Source organism: Tachypleus tridentatus, chromosome 10 (assembly GCF_004210375.1).
Source record: "Tachypleus tridentatus isolate NWPU-2018 chromosome 10, ASM421037v1, whole genome shotgun sequence".
In the NCBI taxonomy this organism is placed as follows: domain Eukaryota; kingdom Metazoa; phylum Arthropoda; class Merostomata; order Xiphosura; family Limulidae; genus Tachypleus; species Tachypleus tridentatus.
The window spans coordinates 162,107,831-162,127,612 of NC_134834.1; the positions used below are offsets into that span (position 1 = coordinate 162,107,831).

Genomic DNA, 19,782 nt, shown 5'->3' on the forward strand with positions numbered 1-19,782 from the left:
CTGTACTACCGATTTTCGTGGACTATTTGTAAGTGCTTGCTCTACAGACAACACGGTCTTCCAGTTCGTGGCATATCATTAATGGAACCAGTCTCCTTAATCTTTCATCCAGTTTTGAAATGCTTTCTGTGGGCGTTTTCTTATTGTAATGAGATATAAATTTTCTTCTGACGGCTGATACAGACTTCAGCTCAGCTAGCCAGGAAAAAATGATTGACTTTTTCTTTAAGTGAAGCAATTCACTATAGTAAAGGGTTTATTATCTAGAAAATAAAAGAAATAAATTGTAACAAATAAAAGGCTCGGTATGGCCAGGTGGTTAAAGCGCTCGAATCGTAATCCGAGGGTCGCGGATTTATTCCCGTTACACCAAATATGCTCGCCTTTTCAGCCGTGGGGGCGTTATAAAGTTACAATCAATCCCTTTATTCGTTGGTAAAAGAGTAGCCCAAGAGTTGGCGGTGGGTGGTGATGACTAGCTGCCTTCCCTCTAGTCTTACACTGCAAAATTAAGGATAGGCAGCACAGATAGCCCTCGTGTAGCCATGCGCGAAATTCAAAACTAAAAATGAAACCTTTTTATCTGATTTCACAGATTGTTTATATCTTATATAAAAGTAAAGTTTTTAAAGATTCCAACTGCACAAGGACTTTGTGGACTCCCTGTATAATTGTGCTATTACAATATATATATTTTATAATGTGTAATATCTGAATAAATGTAAAAATAATTATCATATAATGTATATATATATTCTTCATTCCAGGTTTGTTTGGAGATGCCTGCTATTATCGTCCAGTAACATACCCTAACTTACCATCGTAAAATTTTGGCAAATCGTGGAGATGTCATATCTTCAGTTGTTGTTCTGGCTGCTGATTCTTCTTTTGACTAGCTCTAGGGTGGTAAAAAGTATAAGTAAATACAGGTTTACCAAACCAGTCTATAATGCAACAATTTCTGAAAACGTGTTTGGAAAAGTTTATGTTACTTCTACCGAAAAAATGGGACTATTTATTTCGGATCCGCTGTTAACTGTTAGTTATAAGATTACAGGTGGCAAGGAAAAGAATGTTTTTAAAGCAGAAGAAATTCGTGTTGGGAACTTTTGGTTCTTGCGTATCAGAACCAGAACTGACAGCGACGTCCTTAATAGAGAAAACATTGATCACTATATTTTGAAAGTAAAAGCTGTAATTAGAATAAAAGAAAAATCCAGAAAATTTAAAAGGAAAACTAAAACTGAAGTGCATGTTAAAATACTTGATAAAAACGACCTAAATCCGTTATTCCCCTGACGGTGATATGTACCACGTGACAGTGTCTGAGAACACCTCACTATATCAGACAATTACTAAGGTGAGTGTTTATGATTCAGACATTGGTGTTAATGGAGAGGTTTATTTTAGTTTGAAAAACCCCACCTTTCAGTTTGCAATTCACCCTACCATGGGCACCGTATATCTAACTCGTCCTTTAAACTACGAGAAGAAGAAGGAACATGATTTGATCATTGTTGCTCAGGACCGTGGACCAAAACCACGTACTGGACGAATAATTGGAGTCAGCATAGCTTCTTTAAAGGTTTCCGTAACACCATCAAATTATTATGCTCCAAAAATCTTCATTAGATACTTTTCCACTGTAACGGAAAATCACATTCCTAATATTTACGCTGTTATTCAAGTTAGCGATGCAGATAGTGGTAATAATGGGGAGATTCAGGGATTGGAAATTTCTAGTGGAGATCCTTATGGATATTTCCGAGTCACCAGCGGAGACGCACCGAATGATTTTTACATTCAGAATTCTAGGCTGTTTGACCGAACAAGGGACCCTAGTTTTTTCAATCTGACTTTGAAAGCTACTGACAAAGGGATTCCACCAAAGACATCCACCGAAGTTATTACTGTTAAGATAACTGATGATAATTATTATCCTCCAGCGTTTGAAAACACTAGCTACTATGTAGAAGTTGAAGAGGTATCTCCAGTAAACACACCAGTTCTGATGGTTAAAGCTAACAGCCGAATCGAGGCAACCCGAATTAAATACACCATCGACAGTGGAAATGTAAAGGAAACATTTCGTATCAATCCAATAACAGGACAAATAGCCACTGCTAAGCCTTTAGATCGTGAAAAAAAATCCAAGTACACTCTTTTCATTAGTGCTTCCGACCAGAGAACTAAATATAACAGAAAGAAGGGAACTGCCACCGTGGCCATCAGGGTTTTAGACAACAATGATAACATTCCTGTGTTAAATTCTTCCTCAGTTGTGACCATCCACTTTGATGAAAACAGACCTATTGGAAGTGTGGTGTACACTGTTAATGCATTAGATTTGGATGAGGGAGATAACGGCTATGTTTCTTACAGTTTAGCGAACGTTAACCATGTTCCATTCAATATTGATCATTTTTCGGGACAAATTAAGACTTCAGATGTGTTGGATTACGAAACAATGAGGAGGGAATACTTGTTGAAGGTTCGTGCGTCGGATTGGGGCTCGCCCATTTCACGTGAGTCCGAAATTTCCGTGAGAGTCCTTTTGAGAGATGTGAATGACCACAGACCTCAGTTTGAAAAAGTTGATTGCGAAGGATACGTGTCTCGACGATCTGCGGTAGGAACAGAAATTCTAACATTGTCAGCTTTAGACTTCGATGCTGGCAGCATTGTTAGTTATCGTATGGTACATCCAGACGACGCCTTCTGTTTCCAGTTGAATACTATTACTGGGGTCTTAGCTTTAACCTGTGATTTAACACAGCAGAAATTTCGAGAGAAGTACGTTAATGTTTCGGCTACAGATGGGCAGCATTTTGCTGACATTATGTCTATACGCATTAAGGTTTTAAGTGAATCTCAGAGTCGTTTAATGGGAGGCATTCGAAACCGAAAACCAATTAATAAAGATGCGCTGGTAGAGTGTCGAGACATGGGTGTCATCGATCGAATGAAAGAACAGATGGAAATAGGGAAAAAGAATAATCAAGAGAGCGAACGTGACGTCACAGAACCTACTCCCGCCAGTTATGTAGAGAATATCCATGTTCCACAATTTGTGAAGGAGTTGCCCAATCAGATAGAAGTAAGCGAGGGTATACCTTGGGGTACGACTGTTTTGACACTAGCGGCAGAAGACAGTGACCACGGATATAACGGGAAGTTAGTTTATGTTATTTCAAGGGGAAATGAAGATAGTTGCTTTACAATTGACATGTATGCCGGAAATATTGTGGTAATGGGAGACATTGACAGAGAAAGGAAGGCTAAATACGTATTGAACATTTCAGTTTTCGATCTCGGTCAGCCTCCAAAGTCAGCTTCTAGGACATTAATTATTTATGTCAAAGACATTAATGATAATGCTCCCATGTTTGAGAAGACCTCGTATGACTTTTTATATTAAGGAGGATTCCAAAGTTGGAACGAGAATTGTTTGGCTTCGTGCCTCAGACATGGACAGAGGACTTAATGCAGAACTTCACTTTTCATTAGTCACAGATACTCAAGACTTTCATGTTGACGAAGTTAGTGGGCTCCTAACTATAAATAGAACACTCGATAGAGAAAAGATTGACCATTATCGCCTTAAAGTACGCGTGTGCGACACAGGAATTACACAACCTCTCTCATCTACTACTGTGGTTAACATTTGGGTTTTGGATGTGAATGATAATCGGCCACGGTTTAGTAAGCGCCATTACCAAACCAAGATCAGGGAAGACCAACCATTGTGGTCTGTGGTTATGATTCTCTCTGCTCTTGATCCTGATCTAGGTATGGAAGGGAAAGTACATTACGAACTAGAGGGCAATGTCAATGACACATTTCAGATTGATCCAGAAATGGGCGTGGTCAGATTGGCAGGTATACTGGATTTCGAAAGTCGACCAATTTTTAACTTAACCGTCGTTGCACGTGATGAAGGGAATCCTCCTCTGTCCTCGAGTATTTCTTTGCTCGTGGAAGTACAAGATGTGAATGAAAACGAACATCCACCCAAGTTTCCAAGTTTTGTGGAAGTAGGGAAAGTACTAGAGAACCAACCAGAAGGTACTTTCGTGATGCAGCTGAACGCCCGTGACGAAGATGCAGAGGGCTTAAATAACAAAGTGACATACTTCATCAACGGAGATGATGGAATGGGCATGTTCTCAATCGATGATCAAGGTAAGTGTAATAATTGTTTCAAATTTGCGTTATAGTTTACTGCGACATTTCTACACTTGATAACACATCTTAGTAAAGTATGATGAAGACTTTTGTAAACGTGTATTTATCGTTACTTTAGAATATAAAATATTTTAAAGTTTTGGCAGAAAAACCTTACACTATTCGTAATCAATACAAAACAGTGCATTTAATGTCACAAGATGGTGCTCCACGTTATAGCGAGATTCGATTCTACTAATCTCAAAAATGCCTTTCATCGCCGCCTTTTGTTCCATTACCCTAAAGGGCACAACTTGGATGAGTCCAAGCTAGAATTAAATGTGAAAAAAGTGTTACGTAGCTGAAAGGGCGAGGCGGTTTGTGTTATGACCATTGATGTTGTAATAATAGCTGTGTGTATCTCGACGCAGAGAACGCTGTGAACGTTTTCAATGAAGATAGTTCGACAAGTTTATGAATGTATTTTAGCGCCAACCGAAAGTATTTAAGTGGAATAACACAAATAAAAAATATTCTGTTTTTAACTACAACGTCACGACATGTTTTATATCATTGTAACACAGTTATTTTGTATTGAATATATTTAAATGCAAAAGGTATTCTTATTCCTAAAGAAAGTGTTGGGTTAACGCAGACATAAGTGTCTTTATTTGACGCTGTTAATTAAGGAAATGCGTCATCGAGTTTATCTGGGGTTCATTCACGTGAAGCTGTAACTCCTTAACAAGTAACTTACCCCGTAGGTTTACAAATTCACGACTTCGCATATCTTGTTTCGAGAAGGCCTGATACCAGACAATGTTCCCACCAGTCAAGGAATTCAAAAATTTTAACGAAAAAGTAAATGAATTTTATATCTCCGGCCAGAAAAATTCAAATGTGGAAGAGTGCACTTGCTCATGTATTTTGCGTAATATGCAAGACTGGGGCAGTTTTATAATGCAATATTATAATTTAGTTCCAGACCAATTATACTGAATTTTTTTAGGATCCATTATCAAAGGTAGTAATAGTGTTTCTCAGGCGGAGTCGAGCTTTTATTGTAAAGTTGGTTTGTTTTACATAAAGAAATAGAATTACATCCGCGTATTTCTATGAAATGACCAATAATTTCTCTAATTTGACATGATAATTTTAGTTAGGGAATTTTGAGTCTACCCGACTGTGGGAACACTCAGGTGAGAAATTCACGTGATGTTGGGGTTCCAATATTTATTAACTTTGTTTTTAACAACCTGTCTTACAGCTATGTGGAGAGATCGGATTTCCCCACGAAACTCTTCTGAGCTAAACATGAATATTGAACGTTTCAGTGTTCATTAAAGAACTAAAGAGTAGATGTAATTTAGTTTGGCGACTTAATCAATGGTCATTCTCCTTTATCATAAGCATGAGACATTTTTGTGTTATATGAAGTAGAACGTGTTAAGCCAATAGGAGATGACATGATTTAAATATTATCTTATGGTGGTGATCTTCAAAGACATATTACTGTTAAATTCATTGTATGAATATTATTACTCATGTCTGTATTTTAAATGGATATATCGTTCATTTAGTGTCTGTGTAAAATTCATATAACTTGTTTTATAGTTGTGAATTGTTTTGAACTCGTTTTGAATTTCGCACAAAGCTACTCGAGGGCTATCTGCACTAGCCGCCCCTAATTTTGCATTGTAAGACTAGAATGGAAGGCAGCTAGTCATCACCACCCACCGCCAACTCTTGGGCTACTCTTTTACCAACGAATAGTGGGATTGCCCGTCACATTATAACATCCCCATGGCTGAAAATGCAAGTATGTTTGGTGCGACCGGGATTCGAACCCGTGGCACTCAGATTATGAGTCGAACACCTTAACCCACCTGGCCATGCCGGGCCTTACTTGTAATAGGATGGAAAGATAAGTCACGTGCTCTTACAATTTTCCCAGACGAATTTAATCCTTAATTATATGCTGTTTCTGTTCTACTTTTGTTTACTTGAAAAGAAATGTATGGCGAATAGAAGTAAGTATATTTTATTCCAGTCTACTGAATGGATCCGGTTATCATTTACACGTGTTTTCAGCTCGTGGCAAGAGTCAGTGATATTTGTGGTTTCGACCTTGTCCTATAAATACGTGAAGAGTGAGATGCTTCTTAAACTAAATTAAACTAAACAAACCTTAAAGCCAGCCCTTATCATTCTTAAACTCACTTAAATTTACTGATCCTACAACATCTGAAGGCAATCCTTTCCAAAGGTCAACCACACCGTCTTAGCTGAAGTCAACTCTTACTCTGCCAGATTTGTATACCATAGGGTGTTTAATTATGTCGAAGCTTGAGCCATTTACGATACTTTTTGTGGCTGTTTATTCTCAGGTATGTGATACCGCTTTTTAAAATAAATTTTATTTTATAACGGTTTCTAAATTATTACCGTAGTTGGTTAATAGACGAACTTCGGTTACCAATTTACTGCTCAAAACTTAAGAATCCGCTAAGTGTTGATACGCTTGTCATACGATTTAATTTGAACTGACATTTTCTCATTACGTGAAGGTGAAGAACTGAGAGCTGTATTACGAGATAAATATCTTAAGTGTTACACAACCGTATTTGCGAAATTCAGCGTGTAATTTGGCTTGTAAAGGTAAGTGATTAACTGAGATCCTGCATGGGATATTTTGTCGTTTATTCGAGTGATGAACTGAGAAGCTAGTTGAAAAATACACGCCCATTTATTTGTCTATCAGCATATTAATTAGAAAGCGAATAACTACGTCCTAAACTTGGCACGTGAACTTTCTTGTTTGATCAGGTAATAAATAGCAAGCTATTAGGGTCCAAATGTCTGTGTATGTCTGCCAAGAGTTAGAAGATTATCGTGTAATATAAGGAACATAAATAATATTCTTTGTGAATCCGAGGATTTGTGATTCGTAACAGGTTGCCACATAAACGTGTTCTGAATTTTGAAACCGTGACGCTGGAATCTTAAGATTTAGTGTGAAAATTCTGAAACAAACAAACCGTTCTACGGTAGCAATAGGACTGACTTAAAAAACAACAAAACTGTTCCGTTCTACGGTAGCAATAGGACTGACTTAAAAAACAACAAAACTGTTCCGTTCTACGGTAGCAATAGGACTGACTTAAAAAAACAACAAAACTATTTTCCCGTATAATGTGAAAAGAAAGAATGAATTTTGAATAATAATAACAATAATATATAAATGAGACCTGTACAAATGGCAAGAAAGCACACAGAGTGACGAAAATAACAAAACTTTTCGTTTTTAGTGAACAATGATCACGTACCTTGTTTTAGGCATACGTCAGTATTTGACAGTTATTATTGTCGTTTACCTTTTAAACTATTTTGTAACATTTTTGTTAAACGGCATAAAGGCAGGTTTTAAACTATAATAAACACAAATTAGTATTACTAGTGTTACTTAATAGTAATTTACTCGGTAATCTTCTATAATCACGTGAATATAACTGTTAGAGTGATTAAGTTAATAAGTCATGTGCTCTTCCCCCCCTCTCGGAGGAGAAGGTTATTGTTATAACACGAGTTAGTAGTGAGCAAGATTTATTTTTACCATATGTACATTAATCATGACATGTATAAGTAATATTTTTTTGCTGACTGAGTTGTCGCTTCTGGCTAACAGTCGTAAAACAACAACAATAAAAAAACCAAAAACAAACTGGTAATAAGCAGGACAATGATTGGTCGGGCCTTCCATAAGTTATTTTGATGTAGCTTTAACTACCCTGTTACAGAAGTGTTGCGTTTGGGCTCGTGAAAAGGTGTTTAATTTGTTCAAAGTTTATTTTTCGATGCATGTTTTTGTTTTTAACGCTGCTTATAAATAGGGCGTCCATGTTAATCAGTTCGTAATATACCGACTACACTCTTCTGATTGTTGCGTAGTTTGAAATTAGTTCATACACAGCTTAGAAATGGCCGTTGTTTCTATTGAAAATAAGGTTAAGAAACTTGGTTTTCAGGAGGAATACAGTATTTTCAGAGGACTTTTACGATGCTTCATCTGCCTCCAAAAACCTATTAAGGACCAATTTTAAGGGTCTGACATCTACAGGTGGTTAGGGCGCTTGACTCACAATCTGAGAATCGCGTATTCAAATCTTCGTCACACTAAACATGCACGATCTTTCAGCCGTAGGCTCGTTATAAAGTAACAGTCAATCATACTATTCGTTGGTAAAAGAGTAATCGAAGAGTTTGCGGTGGGTAGTGATGATTATTTGTTTTTCTTCTAGTCTTTCATTACTAAATTAAGGACGGCTAGTGAAGATAGCCCTCGTGTAGCTTCGCGCGAAATTCAAACCACACCTCAATTTTTAGACTTAAGTTAAATACAATAACTAAACTCAGGGCTATTCTATCCATAAAATAAACAAAAAACTCCAGGAGAAGATAAAATAGAAGAAATAGTGTTAAAGAAAGGGTACTTAACAGCTTTATTTGATCTATCCCTAAATCTAGGATATATGCTTACCTTTTTGAAGCAAGCAAATGTACTTATGTTCTGGTTTGTTTGTTTGTATGTTTGTTTTTGAATTTCGCGCAAAGCTAAACGAGGGCTATCTGCGCTAGTCGTCCCTAATTTAGCAGTGTAAGATTAGAAGGAAGGCAACTAGTCATCACCAACCACCACCAACTCTTGGGCTACTCTTTTACCAACGAATAGTGGGATTGACCGTAACATTATAACACCCCCACGGCTGAAAGGGCGAGCATTTTTGGTGCGACGGGGATGCGAACCCGAGACCCTCAGATTACGAATCGCACGCCTTATGTTCTGGAAGGGAGGAAAACCGGAGAATAAGCCGGAATATTACAGGCCGATCAGTTCAACTAGTTGTCTAGGCAAAATATTAGACCAAATATGTAGCAATAGGATATCAAATTTTCTTAATAACATTTCAAAATTATCGGAAATTCAAAATGATTTCAGGAAACTTCGACAAACAACTGATCATTTAATAAAGCTTACTGAAACCGTAATATATATCTTTAATCAAAAGAAACGCACTGTCGATATCGACAAAGCGTTTGACACTGTATGGTTTAAGGTTTGACTTAAACGAACTAGAATTATCAACAGGAGTTATGCGGTGGTTATCCATCATTCCTGACGACAGAAAATAAAGAGTGAATGTTGAGGGCACCTACTCGGAGTACTATACTTTAGAGGCTAGTGTTCCTCAGAGAGGGACAGTTAATTCTGTTCTGTATATCTGGTATGTAAGTGACATGCCTTTAAATGATACTGGTTGTAGTTTACTTTCAGAGTTTGCTGATGGTGATGCCATCTCGAAGAGCTTAGAGACACAGTTTACAACCAGTTTTAAAGCAGATAGTTGAATTCTGTCAAAAATATAAATTAAAATTAATATACTGAAATCAAAATTAATATTATTTGCAAAATTGCTTAAAGTACATAAAACTCTCTTAAATTATACCTGAACGGAGTTCTTGAAATCGTTTCGTCAGCAAAAGTTTTAGGTTTAACATATGGTTCAAAATTATCTCGGAAAAAACAACAACATATATCCGAAATTACGAAAGAAATGTGGCAACGAACAAACTAACTCGAAAGACTAATAGACAAAAATGTACGAACACTCACCAACAGTACCCCTTGCTGTGGATTCCTGTACGAGGTGAGGGGACCTCCCAGGGAAGGTTCTGTTCTTTCAGTTTACCTCCTCTGGAATCTAGACATCCACCCACGTGCGTGGTGACCTGTGAAGGGGAGGTGTAGATGCCGGTGGTTGAGAGGTCCAATCCTACCATACCACTTTGATCCTGACTTCCTGTAGGCAGGTGGCCTTGGGGTGGCCCTCCGGGGGTCAATCGGCTGGTCCACTCGGGCTAGGGCCAACCAAGTACCAGTGTTGGATGTTCTCAACAGGTGTTGTGGGCATTGTATCTGGTGATGGTGTTTGGGAATTACTGGTGTTGCTGCAGTGTTCTTGTTTGCCGTTGTAGTGCGTCCTCTCGTAAGGCTCCATGGTGGGTGGGGTCAGTGGGAACCGAAAAATTATTTTTTTATTATGGATCCTTCAAATAAAATCTTACATAATGAAAAAACAGTCCATAGGTAAACGACCACGTCTTGAAGATTCTGAGCAGCAATATTCAAAATTTGTAATACCTGTACCTCATATTCGTATTCTATATTCTCTTTCAGACAAACCTTTAGGGAAAATGTCTCCTTTTGTCATTCAGAAGGGGCTAGAGGGACTTGCTGGTTCTCTAAAGTAAGTCAAAAAGCTTTGCTCTGGTGACATCTTGGTGTAAACATCCACATCTCAACAAAGTGAACTCCTCTTACATTCAAAGGCGATTGGGAATATACCTAATGAGGTTCCACCTCATGCTACTTTGAATTTATTACGAGGAGTTATTGTTGAGAGGGGTTGAAGAACATCCCTGAGTCAGTGATTCTCGCTGGTTTCTCCACTCAGAGTTTCTGCAGTGAGGCGTATCTCCACTCGCAAAGATGGAATTAAGATGCCGACTAATATCCTCATTTTAACATTTACATCACTGCGTTCACCTGCCACCATAAACCAGTTTATCTTAATTGCAAGGTAAGGCCATACATTCCAAACCCTCTTAGATGTTTCCAGTGTCAGCGGTTCGGTCACTCGAAGACATCACGTCGTGGTTCCTTGACGTGTGCTCGTTGCGGTGGCAAGGACCAAGATGCCCATTACACTCATTGCGTCAATCTTAGTGGCTCTCACCCATCCCACTTTCGTTCTTGCCATAACTGGTTGGAATAAAAAGAGGTGCAGCGTTTGAAGACGATTCAAAACATTACTTACCTTGAGGCTCGAAAGTTGCTGTACACCTCTTGATCTCGGACGTATGCTGCTGCACTTCATTTCCACTGTAGCAGTGGAGGTAAAAAGACTTTTCATATGGTTTGAGAACGATTTTTTTGGCCTCCATGGTTCAAAAAGTTGATGAATCAACGACAACACCTATCTCTGCCCCTAACATTCATTCCAGCAAACCTCAATATTCACTTCCTTTGGTTCCGTGTTCAGGCATTTCCTCAGATACATCTTCTTCCGATGAAGATGCAATACGATCAATCGTTCACATTCTCAGTCACTGGAATCGTCTTCCAACAACAAAGACCTGTCCAATAGATCCAGGGCAGGATCCATGGAGGTCGACAGACATCCCTCGAATAAAGAAAAAAGACGTAGTCGTAAACAGAAGGGCTCTACACCCAAATTGCCTACATATAAATAAAAATGGCGACCTTGATACAATGGAGCTGTCGAGGTTTACCTTTTAATCTGGATGACGTCAAAGCACTAACTGCTTCCTACCATCCTGTAGGTCTTTCCTTATAGGAAACATTTCTGAAACCCGCTAATACAGGCGTCTTTCGACAGTTTTCTTTGTACAGAAATGACAGGCTGTGTGATGGACAACTGCATGGAGGAGTGGCGCTGTTGTTTGATCAGCATGTGTCCACCCTGTCTTTGCCACTCGATACACCCTTGGAGGTCGTAGCCATTCGTGTTTTCTTGGGTCGTACCATCACTGTTTGTTTTCTCTACCTGTCGCCTGGAGAGACATATGATCAATCAGACCTTGATGCTCTCATTGAACAGTTGCCATCTTCCTTTTTAATCCTAAGGGACTTTAATGGACGTAATCCCCTGTAGGGAAATGCTGATATCCATGGGAGAAGTAACTCCGTAGAGCGTATACTCTATGATTACAATTTTTTTCTTTTCAATACTGGCTCATATACTTATTTTCATGCACCTAGTCCTTTACTACTATTGATCTCTCAGTGTTCTCCCCTTCACTGTTCTCCTACTTTTCATGGAGGGTTGACAATAACCCACGAGGCAATGATGATTTTCTTGTAATTCTAAGAGAGACTGGCCACCCGACCCTCGTGTTCAGGTGGAAGCTGGATGGGAACCCTCTTTCATTAATCTTGATTCTGCCATCAATAGACGACTGTGTGGCTGCAGTAACTGACTGTATTATACAAGTAGCTGATCAGTGTATTCCTAAAACATCTACACGTTTTCCACAATATCCTCGTCCGAAATGAAATTTTGTCTGCCACCTGTCACAGAAGGCTCAAAAACGGGCCTGGAATAATATTCATAGGTATTCCACACTCTCGAACCGCATTGCTTTCCAGCAGGCCTGTGCACATGCTCGGTGGGTAAGAGGTCAAAATCAGAAGGAATGTTGGATTAAGTTTACGACCAGCAAGCATAGCTTCCATCACCAGTTCCAAAATCGTATGGGACAAGGTTCGATAGGTCAGTGGGCAATATAATTATGTTCCCTCCTCGACCTTGTTCTTTGACGGCCAGGAAGTAGCTGATACCCAGAGCATAGCCGATACTCTAGGTGAAAGCTTTTGCCAGGTGTCTTGCAGTTCTGCTTTATCCTCCACCTTCTTAGCCATCAAGACTTGGGCAGAGCGATCATCTCTTTCCTTTCGAGCTGATTGTCTCTATGACTATAATCGCTCCTTTACTCTCACTGGTGGAACTCAAACTGGCCATTCATTGGTCTTGCAGTACATAGATACCTGATGGTGTACCCTACGAGATGCTGCACTATCTATCTCCTGCTTCTCTTGCAATTCTTCTGATTATTTTTAACTGGATCTGGCAGGAGAATGTTTTTCCTGATGTCTGGCGCCTGGCTATTGTCCTACCTTTCTCTTAGCCTAGGCGGGATCCCAAGATTCCTCAAAACTACCGTCAAATTGCTTTGATGAGCTGTCTCTGTAAGACCATAGAGAGGATGGTTAATGTTTGTCTTGTTTGGTTTTTTGAAACAAACAACCTCCTCTCGCTCACCCAGTCTGGGTTCCGACGACAGCGCTCCACCATGGACCACCTGATCTGACTTGAAACGTCAATCAGAGAATCCTTTCTCAAACGATAACATCTTGTATCAATATTCTTTGATGTTGAGAAGGTTTATGATACTACATGGAGGTATGACATTTTGCGAGACCTCCATTTATATGGGTTACGTGGACATTTGCCCATTTTCATTAAAAAATTTTATGCACAGGCGATTCCAAGTTAGTGTGGTTTCGACACTTTTCCGTTCTTTCTTACAGGACCTTGGAGTCCCTCAGGGCAGTGTATTGAGTGTCGCATTTTTCAGTATAAAGATTAATGCTATCACTGAACGACTCCCTCTTACCCGTTGCAAACGGGTCCTATGTCGACGACTTTCACATCTCACTTCAGTTGTCAAACAAACATGAGGTATATCGAGCGGCAGCTACAGACTGCTCTCAATGGTTTACTGAAGTGGACCACAGCAAACGGCTTTAACCTCTCTCTCTCTAAAACCGTTTGCATGCACTTTTGCCGCCAACGGGGTATTCACCCTGATCCTGAAACCCGTATTGGTGAAGTTGTGCTACCTGTGGTCCCTAAGACAAAGTTCTTGGGGCTTATCTTTGACTGTAACCTTGACCTTTATATTACACATCAAGCAGCTACGACTTAAATGTACAAGACACTGAACATACTTCGTGTACTCTCTTCCACCATTTGGGGAGCAGATTGATGTTCTATGCTAAAGATATATCGTGCTTTTATTCGATCGAAGCTAAACTATGGATCACTGGTCTATGGCTCTGCCAGGATCTCGGCCTTAAAGATGCTGAACCCCGTTCATCATCAGGGACTTCGGCTCTGCACCTGGTCTTTTCGCACTTCACCAGTTCAGAGCTTACACACAGTCTCATGTACCTTCTTTGAACCTCAGCTATTTGCCACTGTCTTTACTATATGCTTCAAAACTTCGATGCTTACCAAAGCATCTCAGCTGGTGTTGTGTTTTCCTTTCTCGATGGATCATGCTTTTTCAGAGCAGACGATCTGCCATTGCTTCTTTTGGCCTTCGTATCCAGGCGCAGTTGGATGAATTGGGTCTTTCCTTGGATAACGTTGCTGTATCCACTGGTCAGCCCATCCCACCATGGCTTATTACAATCCCCAAATGTGACTTTTCCTTAATTCATCTGAGAAAAGCAAATACTCCCGATTGGAAATACTGTCTGTTATATGCTGAACATCTTTCGAACCATCCTCCCATTCCTATTTATACGGATGGTTCGAAATCAGGTGACTCTGTGGGCTGTGCCATGGTTTGTTGTGGTTCGGTGGTTGCACGCAAATCCCCTCTGCAGTTTCTGTGTTTACTGCTGAACTATATGCCATTTCTGGTGCCCTGGATCACATAGAAGCTAAGCAGTACTGAAATTGCACTATTTATACTGACTCGCTTAGTTCTCTAACTGGCTCTGGAATCACTTCACGTTAGTTCTCACCCTATTCTCGCCGATATTAAAAACCGACTGGCCCATTTCTCTTTAACATCTACTTCTATCCAGATTTTCTAGATATCAGGCCACGTTGGTATTCGCGAGAACGGGCTTGCCGAAACCGCAGCTAAACCTGTATGCTCTGACACTATCACTGGTGTACCTATTTCATACATGGACTATGGTCCTATATTCAAGGCTCGGCCGTGCGAGTTGACAGTCGACTTGGAGTGAGCAACGTGAAAACAAGCTTTTTAAAATGAAACCGTCTTGCTTCCCTAAGGACCGGAAAGAGGAAGTTGTTCTAACTAGACTGCGCATTGGTCACAGTTTTTTAGCTCATCGTTTTCTTTTATCTGGGACTGTTGTCTGTCACATTTTACTGTTTTGTCATCGTTACGACTCTCAACGACGGCATCATTTTAAACATGTTTTGTCCCATGTTTATCCATAACGTCAGGCAGCGTTATTGGCGATAGTGATACTGTCAACCTTAGAAATGTTTTTACTTTTTAAATGCCATTAATCTCTTTAATGCTATTTAAGTTTTTTAATTTATACATTAGACCTTTTTTTCAATGTGATATTCTTTTAAGAATTAAAAGTCCGTCTAGTTCTGATGTGAAATCAGAAAATGGCCGTAATGTCAAATAACTCGAAACCAGGACTGGAAAGGTCAACTTCAGGTGACTAACGCGGATTTTTGAAGTTAACCGTTAGTCATCCTGGCGAGTTATGATAATTACAATTAAGCTACAGAGAGTCCTTTACTACTTGTATGGCCCGTCACACCAAACATTCAACTGTGGGGGCGTTATAATGTGATGGTCAATCCCACTATTCGCTGGCAAAAGAGTAGCCCAAGAGTTGGCGGTGGGTGGTAAAGACTAGCTGCGTTCCCTCTGGTCTTATACTGCTAAATTAGGGACGGCTAGCGCAGATAGCTCTCGTGTAGCTTTGGGCGAAATTCAAAACAAACAAACAACTTGTATTACTGTAGTTTTTCTCTTACTGTTGTATATCGGATATAAAAATTTGATTTAATGCTATTTATGTTTGTAATTCAAAAAATAAACTTAATTTCATTTAATGAATTTTAATATATATATTTTTTAAATTTTAGCTTTTCACTAGATATTTAGTGCAGATAGCCTAGTTGCTTTGCACCATAAAACACCAACTCAACGAATCAACTAACCACAAACAGTACTAACATTTTGAAACAAAATATCAGACCAGTAACAGAATATGCACGCACAGTATGGTTAAATGAAGAAAAAACAAATCTTAAGAAACTACAAATAATACAGAACTTAATAATAACTACAGCTTACAGAGTACCTGAACAACAAGCTTAACATTTCTATATAATATTTCAATCCTATATCCACTGAAAAACAGATTGGTAGATTGCTCGTTCTGCTACTTGAATAAAAATTTATTGAAAAGTAATTTATTAACAGAAATGTTTCGCTATATCATGTGTTATGTTGACCGGGCTAAGTGCCTCACACCATTAACTTTCTACGTTAGAAATAAGACCACCTGCGCTAAACATTAAAATTATTTTACTAATAGTTAAACGTCATCGTGGTGTTTTAAAAAGGCGTATTTTGTGTATAAATACGCGCTGGTGAATTTCTCTTGTCAGTAATGTAATTTGATTTCGGAACTGTTTTGTTATCTTACACGGCCAAATGAAGCAAGATAATACGGTACGAACTGTTTGCCGGGGTTTGTGATCAAATAAAGCGAATAATTTAACATTACATTTAATGGTATTAGCATTATATTCAAGGACACGGCCCTTGAAAAGCGAAGAAGTTGAATCAGTTTTTGTTAGAATACTATCAGTAGTATCTGATAGTTTTTAATTAATTGATTTACGGGGAGGAAGAGATTGAAAATTTGTCCTCACCTCCCGTTGGCCCGGCATGGCCAAGTGTGTTAAAGCGTTTGACTCGTAAACATGCTCGCCCTTTCAACCGTGGGGGCGTTATAATGTGACGGTCAATCCCATTATTCGTTGATAAAGGACTAGCACAAGAGTGGGCGGTGGGTAGTGATGACTAGCTGCCTTCCCTCTAGCCTTACACTGCTAAATTAGGGACGGCTAGCGCAGATAGCCCTCGTGTAGCTTTGTGCAAAATTCCAAAAAAACAAACAAACAAACAAATTATTAGTGTAGTCCAGATTTAGTTTGTATCGAGTTGCAAAACTATGATATAGAAGAACTCAAAACTGAATGATTGTGGAGTTCTTAAAACCCAGTATAGGCACCAATATTGCTTTAGTCCTATTTGATAGGATTGAGAATTCATGGTCGTGTGTCAGTAATTGTTATACGAATAAACATCCAACAACCATGATTACAGGAACGTCTTCCGTAAACATTATTATACAAGTTTGATTTGATCGCAGTCAAGGTAACTCGAAATAAAATTAATAAAATATCTGTGTAATATATAAACATATAAAACAGAGTTATATATCTATCTATGTGTTTGTTAGATGTCACGTTGTTGTGAAAAAGTGGCTGAACAAATTTCGATGAAACACAGATCAAGTTTAAATGGATAATCAATCGGACAATTTATTTGTTGAATGTTTTACAAAGCTGCACAAGAGTTATCTGGGTTTCTTGTTTCTAATTTTGAAGTGATAGACTAGATGGGAAGGCAGATAACAGCACCTCTCACCGCCAACTTTTAGACTAAAGAATAGTAGGATTAACCGTACGTTATAACGCTCCCACAGCTGAATTTTGTGTGATTGGTATAGATGCCACGACTTTCAGGTTATGGTTCAAGTCTCATAACCACTAGGCCATATTAGGTATGAATTTGATTACCACATCAATTGTTTCGCCTTAACGATGCCAATGAAAACTCAACTGAACAAGGAGGTCGGTATTTGGAAAAAAAAGACTTTTATGCTATGTGTATTATAGGTATGTACCTTCGCAACAGCAAAACTGTTCGTATGACATGATACAAAACAATGGAAGGAGGCGGCCCGCACTTCAATTTGGAGCATACCTTTTTAAGCCCAATATTGTGCCAAGAAGATTATGAAGTAGAGCATGAAGATTAATATAACGTATGGTGCTAGAAGTGTGGAAGGTTGAACAATAGTTTTTCATGATCCGTGCGTTGTTCATTTATCCTTGTAGAGTATGCAAGCCAGTGGATATTTTACTGGTATTTTAGGTGTTCAAGTATTTCACTAAATACATAAATGTATAATTAACTAAAAATTTTATCGTCTTTGAAAGGATCAGATTTACTTGTTATTTCATTGCTGGTACTCGCCATAGCTTGGCACTGGTTCTTTTCGGAATTTCAAGTGGAGTATCGCGTCTTTTTTTCTTTCTCGAAGCCGGTACAGGGTTCTGTTGTTTTCTGTAGTTCTTAGACAGTGAATTTGAACAGTTTATGAAGAAAAGTAGATGCATCAGTATAAGACCAGACCCTCGCAAAGATGGCTATTTTTACTTCTTTAAGGATAATTTTACTAATGAAAAATCCTAACTGTTTCATGGTTGCTAATGTGTGTGTTTTTTATTGTGGAAGTTTACAGTGAGAAGCTGCTGAAAATTATTCTTGTTTATAATCAGAAACCTTTATAGTGAAACACGTGTTATTTTGTTATGGCCCGGCATGGTCAGGTGGTTAAGGCGCTCGACTCGTAATCTGAGGGTCGCGGGTTCGAATCCCCGTCACACCAAACATGCTCGCCCTATCAGCCGTGGGGACGTTATAATGCGACGGTTAATCCCACTATTCGTTGGTAAAAGAGTAGCCCAAGAGTTGGCGGTGGGTGGTGATGACTAGCTGCCTTCCCTCTCGTCTTACACTGGTAAATTAGGGACGGATAGCGCAGATAGCCCTCGAGTAGCTTTGCGCGAAATTCAAAACAAAATACTTTGTTATATATTACTTAGGCCCTGTTAACATATACTACTAATGATGTCGTATAAATCGCGCTGTCTTGTTATACAATATTTATTTATACCTTGATAACATGTACTTTCCACTAATTATTTTCTACAAACACGTTATAATGTTATATCTCATTTAGACCTTATTACCATACACTACTACTGAAGTACTACATATGTAATTAAATAAATACAAGATAGCTCGTTGACCAAAATGCTCATGATATTGTAAAAACAATCACAATATTATTACCTGTGTTGATTCTTAAATATTCACGGCTCTGCGTGGCTAAGTAGATAGCGCGCTTCTCTGCAAATCCGAAGGTTTATTGCTTGCGTCCCATTAGTACAAAATTGTTTGCCCCCCGCTAGTACAGCGGTATGTCTACGGATTTACAACGCTAAAATCAGGGGTTCGATTCCCCTCGGTGGGCTCAGCAGATAGCCCGATGTGGCTTTGCTATAGGAAAAACACACACAAAACACACACATACAAATTGTTTCCTTACTTAAAGCAATGGATGCATTATATAGGTGACGACGAACTTACAGTGTGCCTGAGTATAATATAGTAACCTAAGAATTGGGAAAGATTGATATTAATTGGCTGCCTCTCCTTAAGTGTTTAAAGCTCAGAATTAAGGACGGTTATGTGAATATACCAAACAAATAATAATAATAAAAAAACTCCAAAAGTAATACGAGCTTAAATTGTAATAAAATTATGAAGTGTTTTGGTTCTTTGTTAATCGATATGTAAACACGTTAATGACAACATGTGAGCTCATGAAGGGTCTCAAGAATTAGGCTTTCGCTGCTCAAACTACAGGTTGTAGGTATCCAGCAAGTAAGTTGAGTTGTAGCTTACGTCAGTTTCTCAACCAATGATCTGCTGACGGGCACTGATTCGATACAGCCATCTAGCCGATGCTTGGGATGTCACGAAGATAACAAACAAGAACTGACAGGATATTCATTTATAGATAATAATGACTTTTCGCTGTACTTACGTTTTAGTGGTTCACGAAAGTTTATGGAGGCAGCGAGTTGAGCCCTGGTATTGAAAAGTTGATAAATACCAGCCTACGAAACGAGCAGTTCTAGATGTACTGCAATTTTGCATCGTTTACGAAAGGTGATCAAAGTGGCTATTATGATTAGTTTCAGTTAGTAATCATTTGATCTTTTACTTGACTTAAATCACTTTCTGTGCAACGTATAAATGATCTTTCTGTACATATAACTCATAAAATCATAAAAAAAAATCAATATACAGATTACATTAAACGAA

General features: G+C 38.8%; 1 protein-coding gene across 1 annotated transcript in view; it reads left to right on the forward strand.

Moving 5' to 3' along the window:
• LOC143230803 (fat-like cadherin-related tumor suppressor homolog) overlaps nt 1–19,782 on the forward strand; it is a 236,155-nt gene that overhangs the window by 57,063 nt on the left and 159,310 nt on the right. The window contains 2 exon segments of the mRNA XM_076464964.1: nt 768–3,394; nt 3,396–4,182. Coding sequence (XP_076321079.1) covers nt 1,307–3,394; nt 3,396–4,182 — 2,875 coding nt within the window. The 5' untranslated portion in view covers nt 768–1,306.